General features: G+C 50.6%; 1 protein-coding gene across 1 annotated transcript in view; it reads left to right on the top strand.

Moving 5' to 3' along the window:
- The window catches only part of LOC119166712 (acetylcholinesterase), a 338,783-nt gene that overhangs the window by 29,984 nt on the left and 283,398 nt on the right, over positions 1–25,401 (top strand). The window contains exon 2 of the mRNA XM_037418035.2: positions 1,111–1,322. Coding sequence (XP_037273932.2) covers positions 1,119–1,322 — 204 coding nt within the window. The 5' untranslated portion in view covers positions 1,111–1,118. The remainder of the gene's footprint in view (positions 1–1,110; positions 1,323–25,401) is intronic.

The following is a 25,401-nucleotide window of genomic DNA, read 5'->3' as shown; positions in this document are numbered from 1 at the left end:
TTTGTTGCTTATGTTTTTTCACTTCACTTGATTTATTGACCATAACGACCGGAGAACGGCTGTCACGTATGGGGGAGATACAATACATAGTACAGCGAATGAACAAAACGTAATCAAAGAATAAGCATGCAAAAAGAAAAATGCATTACCAACACAATGCAAACGTTATATAAAAAAGGCAAACACGGTTTTGTAATACAAGGTCGAATAGAGTACAATATTTGATCAATGAATATATGACAGAGAACAGTCTAGCAAAAAGTTATACATAGAATAAATGCGAACTTGGAATCCGACAATGCAGCCAGTATGCCAGGACTGCTCACTTCGGTAAGATAGTAGGGCTGATTGGAAACCAGTCAATTCTTTATAGTTCGCGATAGTACGAGGAAGGGCGTTCCACGCCTTTATTGATGAAATCAAAGGAGAGCGTAAATATTTCACTGTGTGAGCAAATTAAGGAGGTACCTTGTGATCTCTATATGCTGTGAAGGAAAAATGATGGGGAATATTGTCTGCGTGTAACGAGCGGTAATAAACGAAGAATCCGTTTTATTAATGATACACTCTGAAAACGTGAATATGAGGAAGCAATGAACCTAGCAGCTTAACTTTGCATTGACTCTAGCATGCCAGAAAGGTATGCTTGATGCGAATGCCATATGTTAGAAGCACAGCTTAAGGATAGTTTATTGAGCTAATTTAATGCCTGATGTTTAGTGGCTGAAGTAGCCAGACGTAAGCTGCCTTTCAAAATGCCAAGTTTACGAAATTCTTTGCTGGCAATCAATTCTACTTGATTGTTCCATTTACGAATTTAATGCAGGATGACACCTAAGTATTTAAAGGGCGATACTGTTTCAACGAGAGAGTTGTAGATGAGGTATACATTCGGCAATAAATTTGGCATCTCGATTGAATTTGACATGCTTGGTCTTTGAAAGTAAATTTGCCATTTCCTGTATGTTGCCTATGTACGAGTGGCAGAAGCTCTGTCAACCTGCAACGAAGCAGCTCTCGTCAGCTTTTTTCGTTTTATTTTTGTAAAATAAGGACAAAAATAAAAACTCAATGATTGATTGAATAATTGAATTGTCTTGCTTCTAATAGGAACAGCCATGAACGGGCCCGTGGTGCTCGGTCTGATCCTGAAGACACTGTTCTCCTCCTTGGCGTATGACGTCGAACGTCCCACCAACACGGGCCCCGTGGGCGGCCGCTGGATACAGGTGCTGGGAACCATGATCGAGGAGTACCGGGGCATTCCGTACGCGCAGCCACCCGTGGGAGAGCTGCGCTTCAAGCCGCCAGTGCCCGCTGAGGTGAGCCTCGTTGTCTCTCTTTACACACACACACACACACACACACACACACACACACACACACACACACACACACACACACACACACACACACACACACACACACATATATATATATATATATATATATATATATATATATATATATATATATATATATATATATATATATATATATATATATATATATATATTTTGTCGCGGGTTGTAAATTACAGGGGGTTTATTTAAAAACACGGACAGTGGAACTTATAGAGACGCTCTCAGAGAAGGCCGCTAGGATTGTCGTCTTCTTCACTTGCCTGCGCTGCGCCTCTCGAGCAAAACCGCCTTCTTCGTTGTCGTTGCTATCTCGCCGCTAAATGCAGCTATGCACGCGGCAATATATATATATATATATATATATATATATATATATATATATATATATATATATATATATATATATATATATATATATACAACAGGGGAAAGACGTGTATACCTAAGGGCTCGTTTTTCCGTGTTTTCACACAATATTAATGAGATCTAACAGACAGTAATGCCAAGGAATGTACAGGGGAAGTTATTAAAACCAATGGAATGTAAATAAGAAGAAAGAAAAGTGGATGAAAAAATAACCAGCCGTGAGCAGCCAGCCTTGCTGGCAATGAAGAAGACGACGATGATCGGCGTGCGCGAGCTACTACTGCAGCCACCGCTCATCGTCGTCTTCTTCATTGCCAGCAGAGCATCCATTATTCAGATTAATTAATTCATTACAATTACTCCCCGCGAAATAAGGAGCCATCCTGGCGACCTATGGACAAGTAAACACGGGAGGGTCGTAGCAGGACTTAAGTCTCGAGACGTGGACAATTTCCTGGCCACGACGACGTTGGTCAGAAGATGGTTCCAGTGGCTCGATGAGGTAATTTACTGGTGACGTTTTTTGTAGCACACGATATGGGCCGTGATACTTGGGGACCAACTTGGTAGAAAGGCCAGGTGTAGCAGAAGGGACATGCAGCCAGACGAGTGAACCTGGATCGTAGGAAGTAGTGTTACTTGATGAGTCATGGTGGTGCTTTTAGCGGCCTTGGTCTTGGGTAGTGAATGATATGGCCAGTTGGCGGCATTCTTCGGCGTATGTAGCGGCTTGAGACAAAGTCGTGAACTCGGAGGAGTCAGGTTTGTACGAAAGAATGGTGTCCATAGTGCAAGAAGGTTCGCTTCTGTAAAGGAGGAAAAAAGGAGAGAACCCAGTAGTGCTTTGAATGGCGGTATTATAGGCGAACGTGATAAGCGGGAGCACTCGATCCCAATTGGAGTGGTCTGACGAGATATACATAGACAGCATGTCACCAAGGGTGCGGTTGAAGCGCTCTGTCATTCCATTGGTCTGGGGATGACAGGCGCTTGTAGTGCGGTGAACGACGTGGCACTCACGCAGCAATGCTGTGATGACGTCTGACAAGAATACGCGACCACGATCGCTCAGTAACTCCAGAGGTGCTCCATGACGTAATACGATGTTGTGAAGTACGAAAGTCGCAACGTCTTTTGCTGTAGACGAGGGAAGGGATGAAGTTTCGGTATACCGCGTGAGATGGTCGACGGCAACTATGATCCAGCGGTTACCGTCAGCCGTGTTGAGAAGGGGACCATAGATGTCGATGCCGACGCGGTCGAATGGTCGGGATGGGCATGGTAAGGGTAACAAGGTACCGCTGGCGTGATAAGGGGGCGTTTTTCGTCTCTGGCATGTTGAGCATGCCCGAACGTATTGTCGTATAAAACGGTACATGCCACGCCAGTAATATCGGAGACGTATGCGAGAATAAGTCTTCAGGAAACCAGCGTGTCCACATTGGGGGTCGTCATGAAACGTGGAACAAATTTCGGATCGCAGATGACGTGGAATCACGAGTAGCCACTGACGTCCACCGGGTGCGTAGTTGCGTCGGTACAGCACGTCGTCGCGAGTGGCGAAGTGCTCGACTTGCCGACGCAACGAGCGAGAAGGGGGGGAAGCCGTCCACCCAGCGAGGATGTCTAGAATCGAAGCAACCCATGGGTCCTTGCGTTGCTCAGATGGCATGTCGGCGATGGTGACGGCAGTGGCATCACAGGTTAGCCTTTCGCAGCAGTCCGGGTCAGGGGGTAGGGGCGAACAGGATAGGGCGTCTGCGTCCGAATGTTTCCGGCCGGAGCGATAGACCACGCGAATATTATATTCTTGGAGGCGTAATGCCCATCCGGAGAGGCAACCACTTGGATCCTTCAGTGACGACAACCAGCAGAGAGCGTGGTGGTCAGTCACGACGTCAAAAGGGCGTCCGTACAAGTAAGGTCGAAATTTCTCTATCACCCAAATAATGGCCAGGCATTCCTTTTCAGTGACAGAATAGTTGATTTCGGCTTTGCTAAGAGTTCGGCTTGCGTAGGCAACGACGTACTCTTGGAAGCCGTCTTTCTTCTGTGCAAGAATAGCGCCTAGCCCGAACCCACTAGCGTCGGTGTGGATCTCTGTGGGTGCCGATGGGTCGTAGTGTCGCAGAATAGGCGGTGACGTGAGGAGGCGGCGCAGTTCATTGAAAGAATCGTCACAGGTGGCAGACCAGGCTGAAAGGTCTCTAGAGCCGGCGAGGAGCTTGGTCAAAGGAGCGATGATCGTCGCGAAATTGCGAACGAAGCGCTGGAAGTAAGAGCACAGGCCTATGAAGCTTCGGAACTCTTTCATGGTGGTCGGTTTGCGAAACGCTGAAACGGCTGTAAGTTTGGCAGGGTCAGGATGAATGCCGTCTTTTGAAACCACGTGGCCAAGGATCGTAAGCTTTCTAGCGGCGCAATGGCACTTCTTCAGATTCAGTTGCAGCCTCGTGGCAGAAATACACGAGAGGACTTTCTCGAGGCGGGTTAAATGGGTTGCGAAATCAGTTGAAAAGACGACAATGTCATCTAAATAACGAAGGCAAACGTTCCATTTGAGGCCTCGAAGGATAGAGTCCATCATTCGCTCGAAAGTAGCCGGCGCGTTGCAGAGGCCGAAGGGCATGACTGTGAATTCGTAAAGCCCGTCGGGCGTGATGAAAGCTGTTTTCTCACGATCGGCCTCTGCCATGGGTACCTGCCACTATCCAGAGTGCAGATCTAAAGAAGAGAAAAAATTCGGCTCCCTGTAGGCAGTCCAAGGCATCGTCAATGCGTGGCAGCAAATAGACATCTTTGCGCGTGATTTGGTTGAGACGGCGGTAGTCCACGCAAAACCTGATGGATCCGTCCTTCTTCTTCACCAACACAACTGGAGAGGCCCAGGGACTGCTTGACCGTTCGATTATGCAACGTGTCAGCATGTCGTCAACCTGTTCATTAATGGCACAGCGTTCGGTAGTTGACACACGATATGGACGCTGCCGTAATGGCGTGTCTTGATCTATACGATGAACAACAGATGACGCTCGACCTAAGGAAGGCTGATTGTGGTCAAACGAGGCCCGAAAACGCTGTAGGAGCTTGATCAGCTGTTCCTGCTGCCCAGGCGTGAGGTTACAATCAATGGACTTGCAGAATACATCCATAGGTTCATTAGCGTCAGCTGCGGGTGTAATAGCACAAGTCGGTAAAAATGGCTTGTCTGGATAGATCGGGTCTTCGAAAATACAATTTAAAGTCTCGAGGCTCCCCAGACACTCGCCGCGTAGCAGGATGTATGGGAAAGCAGAAACGTTGCACGCATGAAGTACCACCGAACCATTGGAAAAGTTGATGACGGCAAACGGGAGGACGATGGTTCGGTGTTGCACACTAGCTATAGTTGGTTGGAACAGGAGCGTAGAGTTAGTGGCAGCAGGGGAAAACACAGGCACTAGGACGGTGGACAACGGCGCGATGTGGACGTCAGCTGCGGCAAACACTTTAGAGGGACTTTGGTGGTCGCTATCAAGCCACGGATTCGTCAACGTGAGTTCAGCACGAGCGCAGTCGACGAGGGCCTAATGGGTAGAAAGGAAATCCCATCCTTGTATGACGTCGTAAGATGAACGTGGGAGAACAACAAAGTTGACGGCGTACCAAACATCTTGAATAAAAACGCGTGCTGTGCACTGAGCTGTCCAGCGCGATGAAACGGGAGATGGCTGTACGCAGAGCAAGATTCGTAAGCGGCGTTGTAACTTTTCTCAAATCGCGACACAGTTTTTCACTAATTACAGAAACGACGGCGCCTGTGTCGACAAGTGCACGTACAGCAACACCTTCTACTAGCACATAAATTTCGTTGGTCGGACAAAGAGGAGGTCTTAGAAAGTTCGACGACGACGCAGTTCTTGCCTCCGTAACTGCGGCTGTCAGTTTTCCTCTCGAGCGGGGCTCGTGCGCCGAAGCATCGGGGAGACAGATCGGTGACGGGGTGGTAATGACCGGCGAGAATCGACAGGGCGTCGTGGGGACAATGAGTCGGTGATAGGAGAAGATGGTCGCTGGGGATTCTGGGCAGCTTGGTAATTTGCAGAATTCCCATGGTCTGGAGGCTGGAAGTTGCGACGGCGACAGTAGCGTGCTATATGTCCCACGAAACCGCATGCGAAACAGATGGGTCGATTATCCAAGGTGCGCCTTAGGTTAACGACAGAAGGTGCAGGTGGCGAAACGGGATGGGATGCCGTGTGTGTAGGCAGCGTCGTAGGGTAGGAGGACCCGGTGCCCCGGTATGCGCCAGAGACAGGTGGGTCTGGGGGTCTAGCAACGACGACAGCGTAGGTCAATGGCGTAGGGACGGGTGGCGATGGAGGCAGTGCCTGCTTGACCTGTGTCTCAATGACCTGGCGTAAACGTGGGTCTAACAAGGTCACTGGCGCGGATGCTTCGGCCACAAGAGAAAGCTGACGCGCAACTTCTTCACGAATGAATTGTTTTATGTGGGGCAGTAAGACGGTGTGATCAGCAGCGACGTCGTGCACGAGGGCGGAAACTTCAGCCGTATCTTCAGCGGCCCTGCGCGTCGAGACACGCTGCTTATGCAACTCGTCGTAATCCTGACAGAGCTGGACAACTTCGGTGACGGTCTGTGGGTTCCTAGCGACGAGCATCTGGAAGGTATCGTCGTCAACTCCTTTGATGATGTGCTTGATTTTGTCGCGTTTGGTTAGAGATTCATCGACGCGCTTGCAAAGAGACAAGACATCTTCAATGTAACTTGTAAAGGTCTCATCTCTGCGCTGGACTCGACTACAGAGACGCTGTTCCGCGCGAAGCCGGCGCACTGCGGGACGACCGAAGACTGCGGTGATGGTGGTCTTGAAGGCGGACGAGTTGGTGATTTCGCCTTCGTGGTTTTTGAACCAGAATCTGGCCACATCAGTGAGGTAAAAGCGCACGTTTGTGAGCTGGTCGCAGGCGTTCCACTTGTTGGAAGCACTTACAATTTCGTACTCGACGAGCCAGTCCTCGACGTCTTGTTCGTCGTTGCCGCGAAAAATTGGTGGGTCGCGTTGCCGAGGTACGCCAGTACAGTAGACTGTCGTTGGTAAGGCAGCTTGAAAAGGGCCAGGAGCAGTCATGGTGAACGGTGAGGGTAGCGTTCGATTGAAAAGTGCCAGTTTGATGGTAACCCCGGCTCCTCCACCACTTAAAATAGAGGTGTTGTACGTCGAAAAAGGTTCAGACGCAGCTTGGCAAAATATGCTTTATCAGGCAAGTCTGGCTAATGGCGAGCGGCGTGCGCGAGCTACTACTACTGCAGCCACCGATCATCGTCGTCTTCTTCATTGCCAGCAGCGCGTCGGTTATTCAGATTCATTAAATCATTACAATATATATATATATATATATATATATATATATACATATATATATATATATATATATATATATATATATATATATATATATATATATATATTGTACAGAAGCCTCCGAACTATGAAATGGGTCGAACTCTTGCGTACCTTCTAGTGGGGCTACCCAACAAGGACGCCGCTCGCGCTGAGAGCCCGTGCTTTGCTGTGACTGTCGCCATTGCATATTCTCGCTCGTTGCCGGCTAATAAACGTCTTAACAATTTGGTGGAGAGTGCTGCGATCCCTGTCTATGCCTTTGGAGCTACGATCACGTACCCTGCCATCTACTATGTACCAAGACGCTTCTCAGCAAACGCCTCCTCCAATGCCACCCCCTTGTCCCGGTGTCCCCAGAATCCGTGATCCACCCATCTTCACTGGCGCTGATGGCACTGACGTGGAGGACTGGCTCGCCATTTACGACCGCGTGAGCGTCCCCAACAAATGGGACGAGGACGGCAAGCTGACAAACTTGGTGTTTTACCTTGCCGGTGTCGCCAGTTTGTGGTACAACAACCACGCGTCCGATTTTGCCACCTGGTCCGATTTCAAGACCGCAATCGTCAACGTCTTCGGCCGCCCTGCTGTTCGCAAGCTGCAAGCCGAGCAGCGCTTGCGTGAACGTGCTCAGGAGGCTGGTGAGTCATTCACCAGCTATATTGAAGATGTCCTGGACCTATGCAACAAATCCAATCACACCATGTCCGAGTCTGACAAGATCCGAAACATCATGAAAGGCATCGACGATGATGCCTTCACGATGCTGCTCGCCAAAAACCCCGGCACGGTGGCTGAGGTCATCACACTGTGCCAGAGCTACGAGGAGCTCCGCCGGCAGCGTTCGATGACCCGACGCTCCCCACCACGAGCTGCAACGCTTGCTGGCTTGGAGGCCAGTTGTGACCAAGTGGCGTTGATGGCAGAACTGAAGTCCTTTATCCGTGAGGAAATCGCGCGTCAGTTCTCCCTCCTGCCCTTTTCCCACCAACCTGCTGTTCCACAATCGGCTACTACCCTTCTCCCTCCCATCCGCCGAGCGATTGAACAGGAAATAGCGGAGGTAATGCCTGCTTACCACCCCCAACAGCCTCCGGCTCCTGCGTCCCTGAGTTACGCGCAAGTGGTCGCCAGGCCACCCCAAGTCGTTCAAGCACCCGCCCCTCTGACCTACGCTGAAGCTGCTGCACGACCTCCGTCCGTTGCAGCGGGTATGCCCGCTACGTATGTTGACGTAACCCCTCAGCCTCAGCTTCAGTCCACCATGCAGCCACCGTTCCGTCCATCAGCCCTTGCGACATGGGTGAGACCTACCCCGGTGAACAGATGGCGCACACCCGACAACCGGCCCATCTGCTTTGCCTGCGGTTACGCCGGTCACGTGGCCCGTTATTGCCATCGCGTACAGCCGGCTCCAATTTCTTCACCTGTTGCTGGCCAACTCAGCCGCCCTTATCGCGAAGAACCGCCGTCTATGCCACCTCGATCTCGCCCAGGTCCATCTCGAAGATCACCGTCTCCACGACGCCGTTCCCTGTCTCCCATGCGGCCAAGTGCGGCAGCTCATGAGCGGGAAAACTAGTCGTCGCAGTCCCTGAGGCAAGGACTGCGACGCTATCGCAATGTGAAAGCCCTCAGAGCAGCCCCTCGAATGTCATTGACGTGCTTGTGGACGGTGTTTGTGCATCGGCTCTTATTGACACTGGGGCTGCCGTATCAGTTATGGACGAAAAACTCTGCCGCTTACTTCGAAAAGTGACGACGCCACTTTCTGGGTTATCCCTTCGTACTGCGAGTTTGCACCGGATTCATCCTACAGCAGGGTGCACAGCTCGCGTTGTCATCCAGGACGTTCTGTATGTCGCCCAGTTCATCGTCATTCAGGCATGCTCTCATGACGTCATCCTGGGATGGGACTTTCTCTCCCGCCATGACGCCGTCATCCATTGTGCCGCTGCCGAAATTGAGCTCTCACCCTTCTCGCATTTGACGCCAGAAGACAGTCCCCCGACACTGAGCAAGATTCTAACGAGAGACGATACAACAGTGCCTCCAAACTCGACGACGGCTGTGTCTGTCTACTGCGCTGGTCTCTCCGACACCATTGGACTTGTTTCGCCATCTGACCGCGCTTGCAGCAGGAAAGGGTTGCTAGTACCTTTAGCGACCGTGCAGGTCAACCAGGGCAACACTGCTATTTTTGTAACCAACCCGTTCCCGTAAGCTGTTACCTTGCTTCGAGGGGAATGTCTCGGCAGAGTGGAACCAGTCGACGACGCACAAGTTCTGGACGTATCCGATGACACGCGCGCTCCCAGGTTGTGTACCATCAATGCTGTTTCCACTTCTGATTCGTCGTCTGCTGATGTATTTGGCCCCTCCATCGCTGAGAACCTTACGGCCGTACAGCGTTCCCAACTTCTGGACCTGTTACAAGAATATCGTTCTTCTTTCGATGTCGGGCGAAGTTCTCTCGGTCGCACGTCCGTTGTTACGCATCGCATCGACACTGGTGCCCATCCACCTTTACGGCAACGTCCATATCGCGTGTCGCCTGCTGAACGTCGAGTAATTAATGATCAGGTTGACGATATGCTCCGACGCGACGTTATTCGGCCCTCCGACAGTCCATGGGCGTCTCCTGTTGTTCTTGTTGCGAAGAAAGACGGTTCTGTGCGGTTCTGTGTAGACTACAGACGGCTCAATAAGATCACTCGCAAGGATGTTTATCCACTGCCACGTATAGATGACGCGATTGACAGCCTTCATGGAGCCGATTTTTTTTCTTCTCTCGATCTGCGCTCGGGGTACTGGCAAGTACCCATGGCTGACGACGCTCGACCAAAGACCGCCTTCGTCACGCCAGACGGCTTGTACGAGTTTAACGTCATGCCGTTTGGTCTATGTAATGCACCTGCGACCTTTGAGCGCATGATGGACACCATTCTGCGCAACTTGAAATGGTACACGTGCTTTTGTTACCTCGACGATGTCATTGTCTTTGCTCCGGATTTCTCCACGCATCTCCAACGTCTGAAAGAAGTTTTCGCACGTGTGAGCAATGCCGGCTTACAACTAAATCTGAAAAAGTGCCGCTTTGCAGCACGGCAACTCACCATACTGGGGTACGTCGTGTCCAAAGACGGCATTCTTCCTGATCCTGCCAAGCTTCAGGCCGTGGCCGAATTCCCCAAACCTGCATCTGTCAAAGAACTGCGTAGTTTCGTGGGCCTGTGCTCATACTTCCGACGCTTCATACGAAATTTCGCCACGATCATATCACCGCTGACGAAGCTACTTGGAAGCAACGGGCCCTTCAATTCGTGGTCATCCGAGTGCGACGACGCGTTCGCGAAGCTCCGCCATTTGTTGACGTCGCCTCCCATTCTACGCCACTACGACCCTACAGCCCCAACGGAGGTGCACACGGACGCCAGCGGATTAGGCCTCGGCGCTGTCCTGGCGCAGCGAAAACCCGGATTCCCTGAATATGTCGTAGCATATGCAAGCCGTACGCTCACGAGAGCCGAGAAAAACTACACCGTCACGGAGAAAGAGTGCCTGGCGATCATCTGGGCTCTTACAAAGTTTCGACCTTATTTGTATGGTCGCCCATTCGATGTCGTCACCGACCATCATGCACTATGCTGGCTTTCATCATTGAAGGATCCCTCAGGCCGTCTCGCCCGTTGGGCTCTTCGCTTACAAGACTACGATATCCGCGTGCTGTACCGCAACGGACGCCAGCATGCTGACGCCGACGCCCTCTCGCGCTCCCCTCTGCCTGAAGGTGATGTGCTCTGCTCAGTATCCTCGGCTGCTGTTTCTGCCATTGATGTTGACATCGTCGCTACTGAACAGCGAAAGGATAATTGGATCGGCCCGCTCATCGACATGCTCTCTGATCCATCCGCAACGCCATCCACGCGTGCATTGCGTCGTCAAGCTCGCCATTTCGCCATTCGTGACGGCCTCCTACACCGACGCAATTACGTCGCCGACGGCCGGCAGTGGTTACTCGTGATACCCCGCAGTCTGCGGTCAGAGATATGTGAATCATTCCATTCTGATCCGCAATGCGCGCACTCTGGGGTATTCAAAACCTACCATCGCATTCGACAACGCTACTTCTGGCGCGGGATGTACCGCTATGTGCAGCAGTTCGTTCGCTCTTGCCTCACTTGCCAACGCCGTAAACCGTCAGCCCACATGTCGCACGCCAGTCTACAACCGTTACCTTGCCCTGACCGTCCCTTTGGGCGCGTAGGTATCGATTTGTATGGACCACTTCCTCTGACGTCGGCTGGTAACCGCTGGGCCATCGTTGCCGTTGACCATTTAACGCGATACGCCGAAACCGCCGCTCTCCCTGCGGCTGCTGCGCGCGATGTTGCGTCCTTCCTGCTGCATCGATTTATACTGCGCCACGGACCACCCCAAGAGCTTCTCAGCGATCGAGGCCGTGTCTTCTTGTCGGAAGTCGTCGAAGCCATTCTGACGGAGTGCCATTCTATCCACCGCAAAACTACTGCTTACCACCCACAGACGAATGGCCTCACCGAACGCTTTAACCGCACCCTCGGCGACATGCTTTCTATGTACGTCGCTGCCAACCACACTAATTGGGATAATATACTGCCCTTCGTCACCTACGCCTACAACACCGCCCCTCAGAGCACGACTGGTTTTTCACCTTTCTACTTGCTGTACGGAAGGCACCCGTCGCACACCATGGACACGATACTCCCGTACACGCCGGATCCATCTGAGTGTACACCTATTTCCGAGACAGCCAGGCTTGCTGAAGAGTGTCGCGAGCTTGCCAAGACTTTTACGACGCAAGATCAAGAGCGGCAGAAGAGTATCCGTGATGGCTCCACCACTTCTGAGCCCATGTTCCTTCCTGGTGCGCTTGTATGGCTCTCGACCCCGACCTCTGCCGCTGGCCCCTCTTCCAAACTACGTCCCAAATACGAAGGCCCCTACCGTGTCATCGAGCGCACCTCACCCATCAACTATCTGATCGAACCCGTTGAACAATCTTCGGACATGCGCCGCCGTGGGCGAGACATCGTCAACGTGGAGCGCCTGAAGGCTTATTATGACCCGCTCATAATAAGAAGCTGTTAGGTCGCCAGGCGGCTCCCTCTTCGACCCCGGGGTAATTGTACAGAAGCCTCCGAACTATGAAATGGGTCGAACTCTTGCGTACCTTCTAGTGGGGCTACCCAACAAGGACGCCGCTCGCGCTGAGAGCCCGTGCTTTGCTGTGACTGTCGCCATTGCATATTCTCGCTCGTTGCCGGCTAATAAACGCCTTAACAATATATATATATATATATATATATATATATATATATATATATATATATATATATATGCACTAGAGACCTTGAGTGCTAGTGTCTATGGGAGCTGCAACGCATGTTGCCTCAGCCGCTGTGGTAATGATGGGGGGTACACGAATTTGTGTACACGTCATTTTTTCGGTTTCATTTGGCTCTATGTGGTCTGTAACCACTCTGTCGCAGGGCGATGTTCAGCAAACGTTACGTTAATTTCATAGCGTAACAATTGAAGGCTTGTCATGCCGAAATTGCAGCAGGAAATAAGGCATCATCGACATAGACGTATCTTACGATCATGAGTTCTCTTTCATTGCTGGAAATGGCAAGAGAAGCTGCACTCATGCACTTTTTATCACGTTCCGCACTTTTCCGGGCCTCTACAAAATTTGTTTAATTTTTTCCGGTTGAAAGTGCCTATATATTGCTCGAAGCTTCGACGTATAGTCAGTTATCAGTTGTCAGTTCAGCGCTGTTTCTGCCTTCCAATCTCGTTGCCATTCCTGACGCCGTGAAGCACTGAATTATGGTCTGAAAAATTTTCAAACAGAGAGCAGATGCTTTAACTTTTGTATTTCTTTCCTGCGCTTTTGAAGGAGGGGCCACTTGCAAAGAGCGTTATCTCCCCCTCCCCTTACCTGCCGGAACACAAGGGGTGGGGTCAGGACAACCTAACCTTCGCTCTCGCCATTATGATTTAGGCCACTGCAGATAATTCGAGCTGTCAATTGTTGAAAACATGTTAAGAGAAAAATCAGCAACATTAAAGCAGAAGACTTAAGAAACAGTCATGCGCACGTAATGGACCTTGAAGAAAAATTTGGACATGAGACGTCTGAAACTGATTACAATTACCATCATCATCATAAGCCTAACTAAGCCCACTGTAGCGCAAAGGTCTTTCCCATGGCCCGCCAATCAACCCGTTCTTGTGCTTTTGCTGCCACCAGCAAACTTTTATTGCGATAGAAATTATATTGTCACGTTTCTTTCCTCCAATTTTGTTATCACCACGTTACACCATGTTTAGAGCAAACCGCGCCTACGGTGTTAGAAAAGCTTCCAGGCTGTAGTAGATCATTTTGTTAACATTATACCCACATCGTGAACCTTTCAGATTATTCTAGAACCTACGTCTCCCCGCCGCGGTGTTCTAGTGGCTAAGGTACTCGGCTGATGACCCGCAGGTCGCGGGATCAAATCCCGGCTGCGGCGGCTGCATTTCCGATAGAGGCGGAAATGTTGTAGGCCTGTGTGCTTAGATTCGGGAGCACGTTTAAAAACCCCAGGTGGTCGAAATTTCCGGAGCCCTCCACTACGGCGTCTCTCATAATCATATAGAGGTTTTTGGACGCTAAACCCCACATATCAATCAATTAGAACCTACGTAGCCGCAGTGATAACGCTAGAACGCTCGATAACATGTGCTGATGCACTTCGCCGTTTGTCAGTTGACCGCCGGCCGACGCTCTGGTCGCTGCTATTGGTGTCAGTGTGTATCGCCGTAATCTTACTTTTCATTTGTTGGCCATAAGTTTGACTCGAATAAACTGTTTCATCTTCAATCTGTAGTCTACCTTTTTCGTCCACATCGCCACCCCGTGACATTTGGTGGAGGTGCTGCTTCTTTCATGTACCAGACGCCCCCTTCAAGCCGTAAACCAAGCCCACGTCGTGGAGAATACCCCGACGCCAGCCACGAGCAGGAAATTCCCTGCAGGGAATAAGGCGTGCCACCAGAGTACGGGCTCCTACTTGACAAGAGTCCGAAGCCCAAGACGCTGATGACGACCACGGTGAAACAGACTGAAGAGCGTCCAAGAATTTGTCTCAGAAGTGATGACTATAGAAAAGACACTTGAAACGCGCAAACAACAATTGAACCGTCGCTTGACGCCAGGCTGTGCAGAGATCCAGCCACTCTGCTCCGACGATCTTAGTGAAACCATAAGAGCCGTAGTGCACGAAGAACTTCGTTGAATGTTCCCTTCGTGCCAGCCTCAGGTATTGTCAATCGCAGACGTCGTCACAGAAGAAATTCAGAAATCACTGGACATGCTTCAGTCAGTGCAGCCGCAACACCATGCCATGAGCTACGCTGTTGCTGACCGATGCTACGTTTTCCCCCTCCCGTTCATGTCAAGAGGCCGCGCCGTCACATTTCGCCACCACCACCGACCACATATGACCCACCTGCCTCCCAACGCTACCTACCGAGGAAGACCGACGTTTGACGCGCTCCTGACAACCGCCCACTCTGATACCACTATGGGCAAGCTGGCCACACATACCGCCGCTGCTTGTATCGCCAAATGAGCCTACGTGTCTTCGACGTCAGTGCACCACGTCCGCAGCATAGCGAGCGACCACGCGACATTGCTGACTACCTGACCATCACAGAACGGGCACCTCGACCTTCCTCCCATTCACCATCACTTGGATTTTACATGCCCCCTCACCGGCGACACCAGTACAGCAGCCCCAACAGGGGCCGTTCCGCGAGCCCATATTCAGAAAACTAAGGGCAGCAGCCAATGGAGGTGTGGTTGCTGTACGATAAACCACCGAAGACCCTCCGCCGCCACCGACGACGCACCGAAACGTTAACAAGCCGCTAGTGGGACAGAGCCCTGAAGTAGAAACTTCTTGGCTAGAAGGAGACCTGACGATGCCACGTGGAAGCCGTGGAGCAAACCGACGTAGCTGTGACCTGACGCCACGACTAATACGCAACGCACGACGACAAACTAGTGGCCTCGACGTAATATTCGACGGCCGAAACCTCACCGCTCTTGTCAACGCTGGGGCTGACTATTTCATTGTCAGGGGGCCTTTCGCGACGAAGTTGAAGAAAGTGAGGATTGCTTAGCAAGGCCCTGAAATCCGCACCGCTGGAGGACATCTAATAACGCCGGCTGGTGTGTGCACAGTAAAAGGTACCATCAATCACCGCACTTATTTCACAAGCTTTCTAATTTTGCAACACTGTTCCTGGGATGTGATACCTGGGATAAATTTTTCAAGTCAATACGGCGCGGTCATCGACCTAGGGTCCTAGGCAATAGAGACATGCACAGAAAAAGCACTGCTGCCGCACACAACGTCTTAAAGGCACGCCCTGAATGTAGTGGAAGACAAACTCACCGTTCTTCCTCGCTCGAGTGTCAGCATTTCCGTCGGCACTTAACAATCAACAGACATGGATGGCGTCGTTGAAAGCGACCAACACCTGTTGATCAACCATGAAATTGACGTCACCAGAAGAATATCTGAGGTGCGGGAAAATAACGTAAGAGTTTTGCTCAAGAGCTTCAGCGACGAGTACAAGCACGCGAGCAAAGGTACGACGGTTGCCTACATCGAAGAAATATTGGGAGCCAGCAACGCTTTCGCCGTCATCAATTCTGCCGAATGCACTCCGACGACTCAAGCGCTTCAACCGGCTTTCGACATTAATTCGAGCCTTTCGACGCATGAACAAAAACAGCTCAGTAACCTGCTCCTGAATTACAAGAACTGCTTTTCTTCACCATCGGGAATTTGACAGACCTCCATTGCGAATCATTGAATCGTAACAGAAGAAAGTGCCAGGCCCCTCCGTCAGAGCCCGTACATTGTGTCGACGCGAGAATGCGAGTCCATAAAAGAACAAGTCGAAGAAATGCTATGCGGCGACATCAACCAGCCTTCAGGGAGTCCATGGGTGTCACCGGTGTTGTTAGTGAAGAAGGACGGCATTCTACGCTTCTCCGTCTATTACCGTCGCCGTAACGAAATGACAAGGAACGGCGTGTACCCGCTCTCCCGGAGAGACGGCGCCCTATATCGACTTCACAATGCGTGGAACGTTTCTTCAAAGGACGTCAAGACAGGCTATAGGCAAATCGACGTTGACCAGAAAGACCGAGAAAAGACCGCCTTCATAACACCGGACGGCCTGTTTGAGTTCAAGGTCATGCCCTTTGGTTTTTGCTCGGTACCTGCGACTTTCCAAAGAGTCATGGATACAGTCCTGGCTGGCTTGATGTGGCAGACTTTCCTCGTTTAGCTGGATGACGTCGTTGTGTTTTCTTCGAGTTTCAATGAACCCCTGCAGCGCCTCAAATCCGTACTTCTATCAATCAGGTGCTCTGCACCCACCTTGAAGCCACAAAAATGGCGCTTCGCGTAGAAGAATCTCCTCTTTTTGGGTCTCTTGATCAGCAAGACGGCAGCGTGCCCAGACCTACAGAAAACAGCTGCCACGGCCACCTTCCCGCCGCCCACCGACAAAAAGGCCGTGCGCAAATTACTCAGCTTGTGTGCCTATTAAAGACGCTTTGTGAATGACTTTTCACATATCGGTGAGCCACTAACGCAGCTCACGAAGGCCGCCGTCAATTTCATGTGGGGAACAGCGCACATTCAAGCATTTCAGAAACTGAAACAACGCCTGCAAACACCACCGCTACTTGCGCATTTTGACGAATACGCTCAAACAGAGGTACACACCGACGCAAGCAGCGTAGTACTAGGTGCCGTCCTTGTGCACAAGACCGATGGCTTGGAAAGGGTTATCACTTATACTAGCCGGTCGCTATCCAAGGCCGAGGTCAACTATTCTACAACAGAAAAGGGGTGCTTTGCAATCATCCGGGCAACGTCGAAATTTCGCCCTTATCTTTACGGCAGGCCTTTCAAAGTTGTGAGCGACCACCACGCCCTGTGGTGGCCAGCTAACGTGAAGGACCCTTCAGGTTACCTCGCACGGTGGAGCCTAAGACTACAGGAATTTGACATTGCTGTCATGTACTAGTCGGCAAGGAAACACTCCGACGCTGCAGGACGATCAGGAGGATGAGTACTTCTTCGGAACCATAACTTAGCCGAGTGACAGCGAGCCGACCCGGAACTGAGAGGGCTAATGGAATACCTCGAGGGCCGGACCAGTGTCACCCCAAAGCTCTTCGGGCGAGGACTCGCGTCATTTTTCAAAGAACAATGGCCTCGTAAAGAAAAACTTCTCTGCGGGCGTATCAAGGTACCTTAATGCTGTGCCTTCGGCAATGAGCCGAGCAATTCTGCAGGCCCTACACGACAACCCAACGGCTGGCCACTTTGGTTTTTTCCCACACGCTCGAGAATATACAAGACAAATACTACTGGCCCTTGACGTAGAGTCAGGGGTAGAAATCGACGTAGGCAGTAGGGCTGAGCCTATTCAGACGTAGGGTATATTAACATGCAGGGTGGTGAAGCTTATGGTATATGAATTTGTAGAAAGACATCTTATGGACATGGAACTACCACCAAGAAATACAGACTACGCATGGGAATAATTTAATAAAACAGAAGGCAGCAGAAAGGGGGATGAAATCGGGGCATTCATTCATAAAATTACAGACTGTGAAATTGTCAAGCAGGAGTGCAGGGAACATTTATGGCTGAAAGGGAAAAGGGCACGGCAGATGACGCTCCTGAGTTTTGAATGTTTATGGACAGGTGCAAAAGGCAGAGAGGAAAACCAAGAACTGGTGCAGTGCATACGAAATGACATGATGAAGTAGGAGAAGAGTTCGAGGTAAATATATTAGGAGATATGAATGCGCACATAGAAGTCATGGATGGTTATACTGACCAAACAAGCAGAATGCTAACAGATATGTGTTAAAGGCATAATTCAATCATTTGTGACAGTACTGATAAAGGCGAAGGGCAGATAACATGGGAAGTGGGAAGGCTGCAGTCGATGATATGTTACGCAAAGATGTCACATGGGACATATGATCGGCTAAGGGCCATGAACATAGACGAATATGGGTCCAGAAGTTTAGGTAGTGATAAAAAACGTATCAGGCTGAGTTTCGGGATAAAAATGAAAATAGAAACGAGGCATTAGGAGCACGCACGCGGTAATATTTATTCAGGAAGGCAAGTATAAACAGCAACTAAATTGATTGAGAAAATAATCACCGAGCATACTAAAACAGAGAGGACGTACAAAAATCTAACTCGATTGTTTCAGTTAGAGCTTGCTAAGGTACGAGTCAAATCAACCGGGAAAAGCAGACACAAACCCAAGAGCTTGTGAGATGAGGAATTTAAGAGAGCCATGGTAAGACGCCAAATAAAAGTTTATCCAATCCAAAAATAAAAGTTTATCCAATGGTAAGATGCCAGGAAGCCTCCAGGGAAAACAGGTATGCTAAACAGAAGGGTAAACCAGAGGATGATGTCAAAAGAAAATGGGATAACTTTTTGAGCGGCAGAAGATAAGCATCTGATTCGATCAGTGAAAAGATTCGAAAAAGGGGGCCCAATGGCTGGCGGAAGTAAACAAAAAGAATAAAAAGGTAGCTGCAAAGTTTTGGCACCATCTCAATTCTCCGAGTAATAAGACAAGCATGAAACAGAGGTTTTTACCTACAGTTCAAGGGGTCAGACTAGAAAGGGATGAGGCAATGGAATATATAAAAACAATAATGACAGAAAAATTTAGACACCAAGAAAGCGCTACATGCACCGTGCCAGATGAGGATGGATCACTTAGCTCAGTGGCTCCACTGGGACAACGAGAGGGGGAAAGGGATGAAAAAAAGGGTTCCTAATAGAACATCAACCGGCCCTGACAGCATCCCAATTATGCTGGTAAAGGAACTAGGGCCAAACTCTAAGCAAACATTAAAAGAGGCAGCGATCAAAGCAACAGTGGATGGCCAACCCCCTAATGGATAGAAACTAAGCAGGATGAGCATTATCTATATAGTAAAGGAGGCAAAGCTGATACTGTCACGGGGTCGTGACATGGACGAATGGAGCACACTGCGAGTCGGATAATAAATTTGTAGTGAATAAGGAAGACGTTGATACCATCAGGACAGCTATCATCAACACAAGAAAAAGGCACGAGATGGGCGATCAAGCACCGTCATTTGGGTCGCCTGCGTTCCTTTAGAGCTACCACCCGCTTGCTCAGTCCTTCAATAAACCCCCTTTACATTTGGTGGAGGTGCTCGGTAACTACATCACCTACACCCTGGAACTCCGATCCCGCACCCTGCCGTCGACCATGCAAGTTGACGCTGCCCAACAGACAGCGCCTGTCGCGGCCGCTACTTGCCCCGGCCCGGCCCACCAGCGAGACCCCCCGATCTTTTCGGGCGCGGAAGACCAGGACGTCGAGGACTGGTTGTCGTTCTACGAAAAAGTCAGTGGACCAAACAGGTGGGATGACGCTGCTAAGTTGAGCACCGTCAACTTTTACTTGGCTAATGTGGCGAAACTGTGGTACACAAACCACGAATCCGAGTTCGAAAACTGGGCCACTTTCAAGCAGGCAATATCCTCGGTTTTCGGTCGCCCTGCCGTGCGGAAGTTGCGCGCCGAACAACGCCTGCGCTCACGGGCACAAGAACCTGGCGAAACGTTTACCGCCTATATTGAAGACATACTCGATCTCTGCAGGCGCGTCGATGCCGCAATGAGCGAAAGTGCCAAGATCCAGCACATTATGAAAGGTGTTGATGACGACCTATTTCAAATGCTCCTGGCACGGTGTCTAAAGTGGTAACTCTGTGCCAGAACTACGACGACTTGCGACGGCAACGAGCTCTCACCCGTCGTCTATTTCAGCCTAACCAACCACTCGCTGCACCTTCACCCAATCGACGCTCCTTGTCACCCATGCGTCCACGACCAGCCCCCCAAAATGAGGGAAACTAGCCGTCGCAGTTCAAGGGGCAAGAACTGCGCTATCGAAATGTTGAAGTCCTCGCGCCTTGCCGTCAAATATCGTCGAAGTTTTTGTAGACGGCGCCCATGCATACGCTCTTGTGGATACCGGTGCCGCTGTGTCTGTTATAGACGCCAAACTTTGCCGCAAGCTCCGAAAAGTGACCACGTCGCTTTATATGATGTCCTTACGTGCAGCAAACGGAGAACCTGTTCGACCTATAGCCGCCTGCACTGCCCGACTCACAATTGTGGAGGACCACTACATTGTTGAGTTTATCGTCCTTTCCTCGTGCTCTCGTGACATCATAATTCGCTGGAATTTCCTATCGCGGAATGGTGCCGTTATAGATTGTGCTTCTTCCGAACTTGAACTGCTTCCGTTGTTCGACCAGCCCTACGACCACACTAATCAAGCCTCGCACAAGCTAGTTGTCAAAGAGGACACTGACATTCCACCGACAACAGCTGTTTTGCTCTCTGTGGTCTCCGACGGCATGCGTGATGAAGTAGCATTTTTTGAGCCATCAAGCCTCCTTCTAACTCGGAAACCACTTCTGCTCCCTTATTCAGCCCTCTGAATTTGTAATGGAGCCAGTGCTCTCTGCCTTACCAATCCCTTTCCGTATACCATCAAACTGTTTAAAGGCGAGTCTCTTGGATGCGTACAGCCCATTGATAACGGACAAATTCTTACCGTGCCGCAAGAATCATCCTAAAGTGACCTCGCCGCCGTCAGTGCTTTTAACCACTCTGATCTACAGGCTTCGAAAGTGTTCGATTCGGCGATCGCAGACGGACTGTCACCATCTGAACGATCTGAACTCCTCCAACTGCTGTACCAGCACCGCGAATCTTTCGATGTTGTTCAACCTTCACTTGGCCGCACTTGTACCACTCTACATTACATCGATACCGGCTCCCATGCGCCACTACGACAGCGACCATATCGTGTTTCTGCGGCGGAAGGCCAAGTTATTACCGAACAGGTGAACGATATGCTGCAACGCGGCGTCATTCAACCTTCACAATGTCCATGCGCCTCACCTGTAGTGCTCGTTAAAAAAAGGATGGTTCCGTTCGCTTCTGCGTGGATTGCCGGGGCCTAAGTAATATCACTCAAAAAGACGTGTATCCTTTACCCAGGATTGACGATGCCCTTGATACTTTACAAGGTGCCGAGTTTTTTTCATCATTAGATTTGCGCTCAGGGTACTGGCAGGTCCCCCTTGCAGATGCCGATCGACAAAAAACAGCCTTCACGACCCCGGACGGTCTATATGAGTTTATTGTCATGCCCTTCGGCCTCCGCAATTCGCCTGCTACTTTCGAGCGTATGATGGACTCGGTTCTTCTGGGTTTGAAATGGCAAATCTGTCTCTGCTATCTCGACGATATTGTCGTTTTCGCGCCAGACTTTGGAACACATCTCGAGCGCCTCAAACACGTCCTCACGTGCCTGAAGAATGCTCAGCTCCAACTCAACCTCAAGAAGTGTCACTTCGCTGCTCGGCAACTTACGATTCTTGGGCACGTCGTATCAAAGGACGGTATACTTCCAGACCCGGCTAAGTTACGTGCTGTGGCCGACTTCCCCAAACCAACGACTATGAAGCAGTTATGGAGCTTCGTGGGGTTTTGTTCCTACTTTCGCCGGTTCGTGCGCAACTTCGCCTCTATCATTGCGCCTTTGACCGAACTTATAGGCAGCACCACTTATATTTCGAAATGGTCTTCTTAGTGTGACCAAGCCTTCTGTACCCTTCGTCGTCTCCTCACTTCGCCACGAATACTGCGTCACTACGATCCTACGGCAGCAACTGAGGTCCACACCGACGCCAGTGGTGTCGGCCTCTGTGCGGTTCTCGCGCAACGCAAGCTTGGATTCGCCGAGTATGTCGTCGCCTACGCCAGCAGATTTCTCACCAAGGCTGAATCAAACTACAGCGTCACCGAGAAGGAATGCTTGGCGATCGTTTGGGCGCTTGTCAAGTTCCGCCCGTATTTTTATGGCCATGCTTTTGATGTAGTAACGGACCACCACGCATTATGCTGGTTATCTTCGCTTAAGGACCCATCGGGTCGTCTTGCCCGTTGGGCTCTTCGGCTTCAAGAATATGACATTCGCGTTGTATATCGTTCCGGCCACAAGCATACCGATGCTGATGCACTGTCACGATCTCCCCTATCCCCGGACATTGCATCTGTTTCCTCGGACAACACGTTGTCAGCTCTTGAAGAGGACACCATCTCTTCTGCACAACGCAATGACCCATGGATCGCTTCGCTTCTTGACGCGTTACCCAAGGCATCGACACTTCAAACCACTCGAACCCTGCGCCGCCAGGCTCCGCACTTCAGTATTCGGGATGGCCTTTTGTACCGGCGAGACTATTCAGCAGATGGTAGGAAATGGCTACTAGTCATTCCCCGAACGCTGCGCTCTACCATCTGCGCGTCGTTTCATTCCGACCCGCAATGTGCTCACGCCGGTGTTTTCAAGACCTACGAGCGCCTACGAAAAAGGTATTACTGGCGCAGAATGTTTACCTTCGTACGCCAGTTCATTCGCTGCTGCCACGAATGTCAGCGGCGGAAAAGCCCGCCACATCCTGCAACAGGTTCATTGCAGCCACTTCCATGCCCAGACTGCCCATTCGACCGTGTAGGGTTTGACGTCTACGGACCACTACCATGAACAACGGCAGGCAACCGATGGGCTATCCTGGCAGTGGACCATCTAACACGGTACGCTGAAACTTCTGCTCTCCCCACAGCTGCAGCACAAGACGTCGCAACTTTCATACTCAATCGTTTTGTGCTTCGTCATGGTCCTCCTCGACAACTCCTCAGTGACCGAGGGCGTGTTTTCCTCTCCGATGTAATCCAAGCACTTCTTCAACAGTGCCATATTGTACACCAGAAGAGTACAGCCTACCACCCACAGACAAACGGCTTGACTGAGCGGTTTAATCGTACTCTGTGGGACATGCTCGCTACGCATGTCGCTTCTGATCAAACAAACTGGGACCTCGTTCTCCCATTTGTGACATACGCGTATAACACCGCTACGCAAGTAACTACCAGGTTTTCCCCATTTTTTCTCCTGTACAGTCGCCAACCATCGCACACCACCGACACTTTACTGCCATACTCGCCAGATCACTCCAAATGCAAGCCTGTCTCGGAAGCTGCTCGTTACGCAGAAGAGTGCCGCAAGCTAGCTAAGCGACTTACTACATCCGACCAACAGCGCAAGAAAGAGACCCGTGATGACGACCATCGTTCTGCACCAACGTTCATTCCTGGAGCACTCGTATGGCATCATGTACCGCCCTGCGCCCCTGGTGTATGACCCAAGCTACTCTCTAATTATCATGGTCCCTATCGCGTGGTCGAGCGTACTTCACCCGTGAACTACGCCATTGAACCCGTCACGCCACCGAGCGACCGTCGTCGGCGTGGACGTGATATCGTTCACGTAAACCGTCTGAAGCCCTACTTTGACTCGCTTGTCCCCACGTGTTAGATTGCCAGGATGGCTTCAATTTTTTCGCCGGGGGTAATTGTAGTGAATAAGAAAGACGTTGATACCATCAGGTCAGCTATCATCAACACAAGAAAAAAGGCACGAGATTGGCGATCAAGCACCGTCATCTGGGTCGCCTGCGTTCCTTTAGAGCTACAACCCGCTTGCTCAGTCCTTCAATAAACCCGCTTTACAAATTGTTCATTTGGGCGAACCTGTACCCAGTAAACGGAAAGTCGGACTACAGTAGCTGCAGTCTGATAGCGGTGAACGGAGCGTCGGCCGTCGATCAACTACTGACAAGCGGCGAAGTGCGTCAGCATATATACTCTTGCCATAGAATGTTCTAGCGTTATTGCTGGCGGTGACGTTGGTTCTAAAATAATCTGCACAGTTCACGGAGGGGGCTTGATCTTATCGAAATAATCTACTACAGTCCTGAAGCTTCTCGAAAACTGCAGGCGCGGTTTGCGCTGATAATTGTGTAATGGATTAGGACGATAACAATACTTGAGAAATAAAACGTGGCATTGCGAACTCTGAAAAAGGCATCGTCCCGATGCTTTAACTAAAGATGAAGGTACAACAATAATGCAAGAAAGTACATTGAATGAGTTACGATACAGCAATAGTACAAAAAACACTGTTTCAGTTTGTCAACGCGCATGAAACGGCTTGAGGCGCGTGACATGGACGACTTCGGATCGCGATTGGCGTCGTTGAGAGTTCGTGATGCCGTCGGGGACAACCTCGTAATCAAGTGGGCCGAGACGTCGAACCACCCTGTATGGTGCGAAGTACCGTCACAGAAGCTTTTTACTGAGTTCCCGTCGGCGTATCAGCGTCCACACCCAAACACGTTCCGGTTGGTCAAAATTTCCGGAGCCTTCCACTACGGCATCCATCATAATCATATGGTGGTTTTGGGACGTTAAACCCCATATATCAATCAAATATATCAACCCAAACACGTTTACCGGGCTGGTATTCCACGAAGCGTCGTTGAAGATTGTAACGGCGGCTCTCGGTCGTCTCTTGATTCTTGACACGGAGACGCGCGAGTGGTCGGGCTTCTTCGGCGCGTTGAAGGTACTCACTCACATCTAGGTTTTCTTCGTCGGTGACGTTGGGTAACATGGCATCGAGCGTCGTTGCTGGGCTCCTTCCGTAGACCAATTTGTATGGAGTTATCTGCGTCGTCTCCTGCACCACTGTGTTGTATGCGAAAGTAACGTACCGAAGAATGGAATCCCACGTCTTGTGTTCGACATCGACATACATTGCCAGCATGTCGATGATCGTCCCTTTTAGCCGCTCGGTGAGGCCGTTGGTCTGTGGGTGGTACGCTGTCGTCCGGCGGTGGTTTGTCCGGCTGTATGCCAAGATCGTTTGAGTTAGGTCGGCAATCAATTCCGTTTCTCTGTGAGTGATGAGAGCCTCCGGGGCGCCGTGACGTAGGACGATATTTTCGACGAAGAACTTAGCTACCTCGGATGCACTGCCTTTGGGCAGGGCTTTTGTCTCGGCTTAGCGGTTGAGGTAGCCGGTAGCTACCACGATCCACTTGTTTCTGAAAGCCAACGTCGGGAATGGCCCCACTAGGCCCATACTAATCTGCTAGAATGGTCGGCGAGGTGATTCAATTGGCTGCAGAAGTCCCGCTGGCCTTGTCGGCGGTG

This window comes from Rhipicephalus microplus, unplaced genomic scaffold (assembly GCF_043290135.1).
Source record: "Rhipicephalus microplus isolate Deutch F79 unplaced genomic scaffold, USDA_Rmic scaffold_12, whole genome shotgun sequence".
Classification (NCBI taxonomy): domain Eukaryota; kingdom Metazoa; phylum Arthropoda; class Arachnida; order Ixodida; family Ixodidae; genus Rhipicephalus; species Rhipicephalus microplus.
Note: the sequence above shows the minus strand (reverse complement) of the source record. Positions and strands in the feature narration are given on the sequence as shown.